The sequence below is a fragment of the Nycticebus coucang genome, chromosome 10 (assembly GCF_027406575.1).
Source record: "Nycticebus coucang isolate mNycCou1 chromosome 10, mNycCou1.pri, whole genome shotgun sequence".
NCBI lineage: Eukaryota > Metazoa > Chordata > Mammalia > Primates > Lorisidae > Nycticebus > Nycticebus coucang.
In genome coordinates, this window is record NC_069789.1 from 87,065,876 (window position 1) to 87,076,195 (window position 10,320).

At 41.6% G+C, this 10,320-nt stretch overlaps 1 protein-coding gene across 2 annotated transcripts; it reads left to right on the forward strand.

Annotated features, from left to right (window-relative positions):
* Positions 1-2,651: 2,651 nt before the first annotated feature.
* On the forward strand, positions 2,652-9,353 carry MRPS14 (mitochondrial ribosomal protein S14). Of its 2 annotated transcripts, none has more exons than XM_053605949.1 (3): positions 2,652-2,788; positions 5,936-6,094; positions 9,003-9,353. In XM_053605949.1, the coding sequence occupies exons 1-3, from the start codon at positions 2,744-2,746 to the stop codon at positions 9,183-9,185; spliced, it is 387 nt and encodes a 128-aa protein (XP_053461924.1). In that variant the 5' UTR covers positions 2,652-2,743; the 3' UTR covers positions 9,186-9,353. The 2 variants fall into 2 exon arrangements, with proteins under 2 accessions (XP_053461924.1, XP_053461925.1); XM_053605950.1 differs by lacking the exon at positions 2,652-2,788 and adding an exon at positions 4,641-4,756.
* The last annotated feature ends 967 nt before the right edge of the window (positions 9,354-10,320 follow it).

Genomic DNA, 10,320 nt, shown 5'->3' on the forward strand with positions numbered 1-10,320 from the left:
ATCTAGCACAGTAAGGCCAACAGCCTTCCTCACAATCTGTCAAATGGTCAGAGAAAACCGGAGGGTCCTTCGGAGAACTCGAGGCAAAGTGAGTCTTCTTCAGGCCCTGCCACGCTTCTCTACAGACTAAGGGAGGAGGGTACATTGGGGGAGAGAGAAGTCTTAGGCTGATATACAAAACCAACATAGTTAATTAAAGAGAACCCTGGAGTTATAGCTCAGTATGAGTATCTCACAGATTACTGCCTCACCTGCACCATTAAGTTGCTTTACTCTTCTCATAAAGTGAAAAACACAGCCTAATAGATGCTAATATTATATATGTGCATACGCATGGCCATAGCAGCATTACTCACAATAGCCAAAAAGGTAGCAGCAAAACAAGTGTCCATCGGCAGATGAATAGAGAAACAAAATGGAGTATAGCCAAAGAACAGAATATTATTTGCCATAGAAAAGAATGAAGTATAGACACATGCTGCTATGTGGATGAATCCTGAAGACAGTGTAAGTCAAAGAAGCCAGTCACAAAAGGACAAACACTCTGTGATTCCACTTATATGAGCTACCTAGAGCAGTCAAATTCACAGGAACAGAAAGTAAAATGGCAATGCCGGCAGTTGAGGGGAAAGGGGAATGCGGAGTTTTTGTTTAATGGTACAAAGTTTCAGTTTGGAGAGAGAAAACATTTCTGGAGATGGGTGGTGGTTGTACAACAGTGCGAACATAATGCTGATGAACTGTACACTTAAAATGTCTAAGGCAGTAAATTCTTTTTTATGTATATTGTACCACTATCTTTTTTTAAAATTCAGATTTTTTTCTAATACTGCTTGAAGATGTGTTCAGAAGTTTCTAGGTAGTGAACATGTGGAGGTTCCTGGAGAATAGTGTGCCAAGAAAGAGATGGAAGCTCCACATCCCTTGACCTGTGCATGTCCTCCAGCTGGCTATTCATATATGTCCTTTCTAATATCCTTTATAATAAACCACTAAAGAGCCAGGAGGGCGGCAATGCACCAGCATGAACTTTCCCACTGCCGGGAAGAATTCTGGATCCCAGACTACCTCTTCATCCACCACGTCTTAGCTGTCCTTCACAGGGCTAACAACCAGGTCCACCTGGTCCTGTGGCTTAAGCCTGAGTCTTTCCAGCCACTTTCCAGGAAGATCTGGCTTAAGTCCTGTACCCATTAGGTGTACATAATTCTCCTAACCATTCTTTCTATGAGATTGTACGGGTAGACTCTTGGATCTGCTCTCTGTTATAGCAATAATGTAGAATAAAAACACAGCCTACACATTCACACAAAAAAGAATGCTTTCAGGACTAGTTTATCAGAAAGGAGGCAAAAGGCCACAGAGCATAAAGCTGGTTCTCCCATTCCAACTAATTACAGAAGACAGCCCTCAACTGTGAGGAGGGAATTAATATATCACATGGGGTCGAGTTAGAAACACATGCTTGCCTGATTCTGGTCTAATACTTTTCTATCATTACAGGGTGAGGTTATGTTGTCTTTTCCTGCAAGCTGACTCCAGTTAAGACCCTCCCCAGTCCATTAGACAAGTTCCAATAACCCTGAACCTCTGAAGAGGAATCTGCATTCAGCTCTCCTTCCTCCCAGAAGGCTCCTGTGTAACAAAGCAGATGTAATTAGCAGTTGGATATGTCCTCACTCCATCCACTACATCTAAGATACCGAAACATACATATCCTTGATACTCCTCTATCAGAATGGCAGGCGGGTGGCACATGCATAAAAGAAAAGGGGCACATCCAAGGTTGATCCCAGAGGAAGGACAGCTGCTATAAAGATAACCTGAAAGTTGGTCCCCTATACTACAAACTGAAAAACTAAAGTTTTTAAATGCTAATGCTGCCCTCAGCAAGACAAAATATTAAGGACCTTTTCATCTAAAACCCCAATGTAAATATAATACATTAAAAAATACAGACATAGGCCAATGCAGTGGTTCACGCCTGTAATCCTAGAACTCTGGAAAGCCTAGGCAGGTGAATTGCTTAAGCTCAGGAGTTTGAGACCAGCCTGAGCAAGAGGGAGACCCCCTCTCTAAAAAAGCAGGGCGTTGTGGCAGGTGCCTGTAGTCCCAGCTACTTGGGAAGCTGAGGCAAGAGAATCACTTCAGCACAAGTTTGAGGTTGCTGTGAGCTATGACGCCATAGCACTCTATCAAGGACTGAGAATCTGTCTCCAAAAATAAATAAAATTAAATAAAATTAAAATAAAATAAATAAAAATACAGAACAATCTTTATTGCTGGCCATCATGATCACCATCACTACCACCATTATAGTGGAAAGAAGAGATCTGCAAGCTCTATAAGAGATGATGACAAAGAAGGAGGTGTTGGTAATAACGCTTAGGTTTCTGGCAAGCAGCACCCTAAACTGAGTGGAGGATATAGAGCGGCAGCATGTTGAGAGGGACACAGAAGGACGCAGAGGTACAAAAATTGGTACTGATGAACTGGTAGACTGGGAAGAAAGAAAAAGGTGGGAGAAAGGTAATTAACGCGGACACCTAACCGGGAGTAATACGCGCCAATTCCGTGAAGTATCGCGAGAGCTCACATCCCGTAACTAACCCCGCCTTTCTGGATGCGACGTTTTCTCCCGCTGCCCCAGCCCGCCCCTACGGCCCAGGCCCCGCCCCTCGCGTGTTTCTGGGCTCGGTAGTGTTAATAAAGTTGCGGCTGTTTGACGTTTGCGGCAGACAAGATGGCGGCCTTCATGCTGGGCTCGCTGCTGCGGACGTTCCGGCAGGTCAGGCCCGCGCCTTTATTCCCACCGTTATCTGTCACCCCTGAACCCCATAACCCGCCGGTCGCCACGACTGACTCTGCCAACTGTGGTGCTCAGTGCTGACCAGTCCCGGGGGTTTTCTCTCTACTTAACTAACCAGCTTGGCTCAGGGGAGGTCTGAGCTACATTTGTAAATTTGGTTTTCGCAAGCATGTAACTGGCGTGGAAAGATGGTGAGGTTGAATCCTGTTTATAAGGTGGTAAGTGTAAGCAGAGAAGAGACGGGGTCCGAGGATTGAGACCTCAGAGACTCCAATGTTAAGATATGAGAACCGTGCAAAGGAGACTGAAAGGAGCAGTCAGCGAGGGTGGAGGAGGAAAACCAGGAGTGGGATGGCCCGGAAGCAAGGGATGGCAGAACTTCAAGGAGAAAGGAGTGGGCAACTTTGCTCAGTTGACAGGTCAAAAAAAGGCTGCAGTAAGGGTGAGCAGCGTGAAGGTTGTTGGGACCTTGGTCATAGTTTTCTGTGGCTGGATGGGGCCGAAGCCGTTCAAGAGAGAATAGGAGGAAAGAAACTGGAGACTGAGTGTTGAGAAGCCTTAGAAGGAGTTTTGCTATAAAGGGAGCAAAAAAATGGGCCAGTAAGTGGAGAGGGAAGTGGATTAAGTGTGAGTTTTCCGTTAGCATGGCAGAAGTAAAAGCATGATTGTGTATTAAAGGGAAATATCAGTAGAGAGGGAAAAATTGATGATATATAGGAGAAAAGGAAGAGTTGCTGGAACTATACTTTTGTGTAAGCAAGAGGCAAAGGGGTCTCTGTATGAAGTTTGGCTTTAGGGACGCTGACAGTTCATCTGCAGCAGTGATGTCCAATAGAAATCTAATGTGAACCACATATCTAATTTAAAATTTTTCTACTATTCACATCAAAAAAGTAATAAGCTAGTGAAACTAATTTTGATATAATATTCTGATTAACCAGGTATATCCAAAATATTGTTATTTTAACATGTCATTATAAAAAGGATTTATGGGATATTCACATTTTTTTTTCACACTGGAGTTTCAGAGTCCAGTTTGTATCCTATATTCAAAGTATAGCTCAGTTTGAATGCTAAATTTTTCACCATTAGAATGGAAAATTAGTTACATCAAAACAATAAAGTTGTTTAATGTTTACATTGCTTTGGTGTTAATTTTTAAATTAACAGAAAGTAAGAGTTGCATTCCCCGATTGCAATAGTTTCATTACAAGTGCTTACTAGCTATATGTAGTTACTGTATTGGCAGAGCAGGTCTCAGGGGAGGGAGGGCAGGACATACCATACAGATGTTGATAAGTGACTAGATGTGGTAGAGTTTATGGAAATGCTCTTCTGATTGGTTCTAATTTTATTAAGGAGAACACAAAGTCATCAACTGAGTATGAGGATGTGGAGCAGGTTGTCAGCAATTTAAGGCAAGGCAGACCATGTGAAGTATTTGAGAATGTACAGAAAGAATAGTTGGGAGTAAGTACAGAGAAGTGAGAGATGGCCAGGGAGTTGAGAGTGGATTCAAGAGAACATTGTATTTATAGACTGTGGAATGCAGACAGGGTTGAGAGAAAGACAGGAAATCAAAAGCTAAAAGACAGTAAAAGATGGTGGGATAAATGGATTGAAAGTCCCAGAGGGGTTGTTATTAGGGTATTAGAATGAGCAAGCTAGAAAGAAGTGATGGAGAATAAGATACACAAAATTGAGATAATAGGTTGCATTTATTGGTATTAAAAGACCTAGGGTATGGAAATGACAGTTAAAGAATGGAGAACAAAATCCTTGAAGATGAGTTCAGAGATCAGAGTGATGAGTATGATTTCATGTATATTGAAATCAGGAATCAAGACAGGAAAAACATTGGAGAGAGTGATAGTGAGCCACGATCCGAAATCATGGAACAATGAAAGGGCTATGGTGGATGACTGCAACAACAAGAAGTAGTGGGAGGTAAGCCCAAAGGCATGAGAGCCGAAGCCTGGAGGTTTCCAGAAGGAAGGAGGTCTGGAAGCTGCAATGATGACCAAGGAAAACATTATGTACCCTACCTCCAGACCCAGTCTTGGGAGAAGAAATTTACTAGGGAAGCTGTCAGGAGGGATTCAAGATTCAGCTACCAGGTGTTCTCAACCTGTGGGTCGTGACCCCTTTTGGGGGTCAACCGACCCTTTCACAGGGGTTGCCTAAATACATCCTGCATATCAGATATTTACATTACAATTCATAACAGTAGCAAAATTATAGTTGTGAGGTAGCAACAAAAATAATTTTATGGTTGGGGGTCACCACAAAATGAGGAATTGTATTGAAGGGTCGCAACATTAGGAAGGTTGAGAACCACTGATTAGACCAAAGCGTGAAGGAGATGTTAAGAAGTTGAGGATTTAGATTTTGATAATGGTAGACAATGAAATGAGAGGGCCCAATGGAAGAATTTTAGGAGGTGAAGAGGGGTGAGAAATGGGGATAGGATAGGATGTGTGCAGAGCAGAATAGAATGCAGTCTTACTAAAGCACTGTTATTAACTGGTAAGAAAATGCATTACAGTACAAATGTAGGCAAAGGACATAAAAACAAAAGGCAAAAGGACATCCTAGCCACAGCAATCTCAAATCCTGGGTTCAAGTGATCCTCCTGCATCAGTCTCCCGAGTAACTGAGATTGCAGGCTCCCACCACAATGTCCATTTACCTTTTTATTTTTAGTAGAGACAGTCTAGCTGTTGTTTAGGCTGGTCTCAAACTCCTGAGCTCAGGCTGTCCTCCCACCTCAGCCTCGCAGAGTGATAAGATTATAAGTGTGAGCCACCCTGCTCAGCCCTTTTTTTATTTTTGAAAGATGACTATTGAATAAAGGTCAAACGGAATTAAATTAGAAATTTCTAAAAATCTTTGACCTTCACACATACGTTGTTGGCATTATATTATTACTACTTTGACTTCATATTTATGTTCAATAGTTATTAATATTCAGAATTAAGGAACCCTATTACAAGTTGTTGAAATGATCCAAAACAGCTGTAAAGAAAATACTAGGTCATGAGTAGTGACTGAACGAGGACTGCAGGGCTCAGGAGCACTCAAAGAGCCTCGTCTTACTGTCCTGTACATGTTCCTTGTCTCCTTTAGATGGGTCCTTCATCAGCTTCAGGCCAAGTTCGAGGTTACTATGTAGACTGGAGAATGTTGCGAGATGTGAAGAGACGAAAAATGGCCTATGAATATGCAGACGAGAGGCTCCGTATCAATTCACTCAGGAAGAACACAATCTTGCCAAAAGATCTTCAGGTTAGCTAAGTAAGATGAGACCTTCTACCAGAGATCATTAACTCACATCAGGTTACTATTTATAATGTTTGTTGTAAATTTGTATTAATATAATTTCTGGGGAATAAGAAGAGATAGTCCAAGTCAATATAGCCTGAACAAATAGCCTTAAAACTGATTTTGGTACGTTTCAGGTTTAAGGCAACTGTTCCATTCTAAGTAGCCTTTCAGTCTTTGATCATATGATCTTTAAAAGTACTGGTGAATGATGGCCACACAACTTGGGCAGTCATTTTCACCTACGGTTTCTCCTCTGAACCTTTCAACTCTAAAGTCATTGGAAGGCACTGCTGATTCGGGGGGGGGGGGTGGGGGGGTGCCTGGCATGTGGCACACACAGTTTCCTACATAGGCCTGTAGCTAGCCTGTCTTTCTGCTCTCCCTGGACACGCTCTGTGTGCTGAGGTAGCTTTCCACTTAGGGTTACTTTCTTATCTTCCTGCTCATGCTGAATAAGAGAATGTCAACCTGCTTGGCTTTCTGAAGCACAAGGTCCTGCATCTAAGTGGTATCACAGCCTCTGCAAGAGGCTTGTTAGAGAGTATAAATCATGCAAGAAGCTTCTTAGAGAGTATAAATCAAACTCAAGGCCACACATCTTATCAAGTGCTCAGATATTTAAAAAATACCATTTATAAAAGTTGGCAGAATGATATACATTGTATTTATTACTATGGATTCTTTTAAATCTTCCCTGGATTAATACAGAGAAGCAGAAAACTGAGGGCCCTGGACCACTCTGTTATGGCTTTTACTGTAACAGCATTTAAGTTGTCTGCCTATATTTAGGGAGTAGTAAGCAACCCCTTGGAATCTCAGCTCAGGGTGGGGGTGGTCACAGAAGCTGAGAGTAGAATGGGTGTTACCAGGGAGGACTTAGAGAGGAATGGGGAGATGCTTGTAAAAGGGTATAAAGTTTCAGTTATAAAATGAATAAATTCTGGAGATCTAACATACAGCATGGTGGCTATACTCAGTAGTAGTATATTGTATACTTGAAATTTGCTGAGAGAGACCTGAAGTGTTAGTACCGTACACACACAAAAGGTAACTGTGAGGTGGGGGATGTGTTAATTAGCTTCATTGTGACAGTCATTTCTCTGTGTTTCTCAGTGTATACATATATGTTAAATCTTGACATTGTACACCTTAAATATATGCAACTTTTATTTGTCAATAATACCTCAGAAAAAGCTGGGGAGGTGTCGAGTACATTATTTATGAAGACCTCCCCCCTCCCCGAAGAATATCTTTGGTATCAGTACCAGCAGTAGCTATAAGGGATGTTTCCTGGAAATTGACTGTGGCTCTCTGTTGCCTGCCAAGTAGCTTGTAAGTCGAGTTTTATGTCCCACTTCTAACAAACTTCCAGACTTCCCCAGCATGCACTTTTGTGTCCTGCACTTTTATCTTTTCTGCTCTCCTTTCTCTTTGCCCCAGTTTCCTCCTTCAGCTCCAGAACCCACTGAGCTTTCCTCCTTCAGTCTTTTTGGGAATAATTAAGCATATGTATAAATAAACAAGTTGGAGCCATTCTTTAAGTTTTGCCTCTAGGAAACCTTGCTTCGATTTTCCAGCCCAGTCATTTCTTCTCTCCAGTTCTTTCTACAGCAGTTATTGTCTGCTACTCACTGACTCAATCATAGTGTTTTAGACAGTGCTCTGCATATTACGGAAAGGTAATACATGCATAAGCTTTTAGTGTATGTTAATTTAGTGGCTTTTATGTACATTCTCTCATTTGTGTCCTTTGAATGTGTTAGTGTAATTATTTTGCTTCCTCCACAGTCTAGCTCAGGATCATACTTGTTAGCACACTTGTCAGGTTAAACTATTACCAATACACGCCTTAACACCCACACACAATTAAGTACATCCATAAGAATAAATCTCAATTGCTAAAACCTTAGCTCAAGCTACTGCTATAATCCCTGATTTTCACCCTTTTATCATTTTGCTGTTACCAGATTCATTCTCTACATTGCAAATGAATTTTTTAAATGTGAATCTCATCCAATGACTCCCCCTTCCCCAGCAGTCAGGAGCTTTACCAGAGACTTCAAGGTTTTGTGTGATCCCGCTTTTCCTCCCTCCCCAGTCTCATCCTAAGCCATATTTCCTCTTCCATGATAGGTAGCCTAAGGTTTCAAACTTGTCATTATTTGCAGATTATGTAAGGAGGCAACAGAAATACATTCACATGTTTCCAAATGACTTAAGGAAGAATTGTCCTTTTCATGGTAGCTCAAACTGGAAACTATTCAGATGACCATAAGTTGTAGAATGCATGAATGAATTACGGTATACTGAAACAATGAAAATTGCCACCAATGAAAATGGGCAAATTACATGTGCAACAATATGGGTGAATCTCGTGATGTGTTAGTAAAGAAGCCAAACTGGAATGAACAAAAAAGACGTACTCTCTGGTTACATATATATGCAATTCACAACAGGGAAAATCTCATCCATGGTGTTAGTAATGAGGTTAGCTAGTTGCCACAGCATTAGTTACTAGAGGGAGACAACAGATTGGACCTGTGGGGTGCTAATAATATTCTCTTTCATAATCTTATGCTGGTTACACGGGTATGTTTTGTTTGTGAAAATTACTAGGCTTATACTTAGAACTTGTAGATTCTTGTGATTCTGTGTTAAAAATCATATTGGGAGGATGTCAGGCATTTTTGGTAGTTTTCTGGTCTATTTCTACTTGGAAGTTAAGGTTTACTACTGTGTCCAGGGTCCTTTGGCTAAACTCTGGCTCCAGTGATGAATCTAGCCCTTTCTTGTCTTCCTCTAACCGTTGACTTAAGCATCTAGAATAAATAAATATATGTGATCTGTATGATAATGTCATCTCCTTTAGGAAGTGGCCGATGAAGAAATTGCTGCCCTTCCCCGGGATAGCTGTCCCGTTAGAATCAGAAATCGATGTGTTATGACGTCCCGTCCACGTGGTGTAAAGCGGCGCTGGAGGCTTAGTCGTATCGTCTTCCGTCATTTAGCTGACCATGGGCAGCTTTCTGGGGTCCAGAGAGCCATGTGGTAAATCAGCTCCAGAACCCACTGAGCTTGCAGGGAAGCCAGTTCTGGCAAGAAGAGACTTTTCTAGACAAACTCCTAGTCTCTTTGGGGGCCCAGTGTTGTTCAGTCTACCTGATGCTGTGTATAGTTAAATTACTTTTAAATTTTAAATGAAGAAATCTGAATGTTTCATTCTGTCAGTGAATTATCTTTTCTGTTGGATTTAATAGATTAAACATACTGTTCCCATACACAGTGCAAAGAGTAGAATAATAAAAAACATTTTCTATGAAAATATGTTCTGAATGCTTTCCTTTTCCTTCACACATCATCTTTTAGTAACATATGAGGGTTTCTGGGGTGAGGAGTGTTGAGTTTTTTTGAGGCAAGGTCTTGCTTGGTCACTGAGCTAGAGTACAGTGGGGTCATCATAGCTCACTGCAGCCTCTAACTGCTTAACTGCTGGGTTCAAGCCATCCTTCCATCTCAGCCTCCTGAGTAGCTGAGACTATAGTCACGTTCCACCCCACCAGCTAATTTGTTTTGTGTAGAGATGGGGGGTCTCACCATATCTCTCAGGCTGATTTTGCACTCCTCCCCTGAACCTCCCAAAGGGCTAGGATTACAGGTGTAAGCCACCACACCTGGCTGGTTTTTGTATTTTTTAGGAGCATTACTTCATAAAATAGCATTACAAATAATCTAATTGACATGCAGCTGATCTGTAGGAATTTGTAGTCTGGGCTAACTTACCTGACCTTCAGAGCTCAAGTTACTATTAGTTTATTGCTAGAGAAACTAGGTTGGAAGGCAATGCCAATGTTCCAGATTATCTAATCAACTTCTTTCGGTGCTGGCTGAACAAAAGAACCATGAAGTGTTTTCTTGTTCCATGTTTAAGAGCCTTTAGAACAAAATATTCTTCTCTAGGGGCGGCGCCTGTGGCTCAGCAGGTAGGGTGCCGGTCCCATATGCCGGAGGTGGCGGGTTCAAACCCAGCCCCGGCCAAATTAAAAAATATATATATATATATATTCTTCTCTAATCCCCTACAAATCTATCCAAAGAGGACAAGTTTTGGTGCATAGTACACATTCCCTATATCCATGTTTATTTAATCTGTAACGGAAATGAGTAAGGGTAGGAGAAGGTTGTCTCAT

Bases quoted from the DNA above. Each gene is read 5' to 3' on its own strand.
- MRPS14 (XM_053605949.1), top strand. From the start codon at position 2,744: ATGGCGGCCTTCATGCTGGGCTCGCTGCTGCGGACGTTCCGGCAG. The intron at 2,789-5,935 runs GTCAGGCCCGCG...TGTCTCCTTTAG, and splicing joins TGCTGCGGACGTTCCGGCAG to ATGGGTCCTTCATCAGCTTC. The intron at 6,095-9,002 runs GTTAGCTAAGTA...CATCTCCTTTAG, and splicing joins TCTTGCCAAAAGATCTTCAG to GAAGTGGCCGATGAAGAAAT.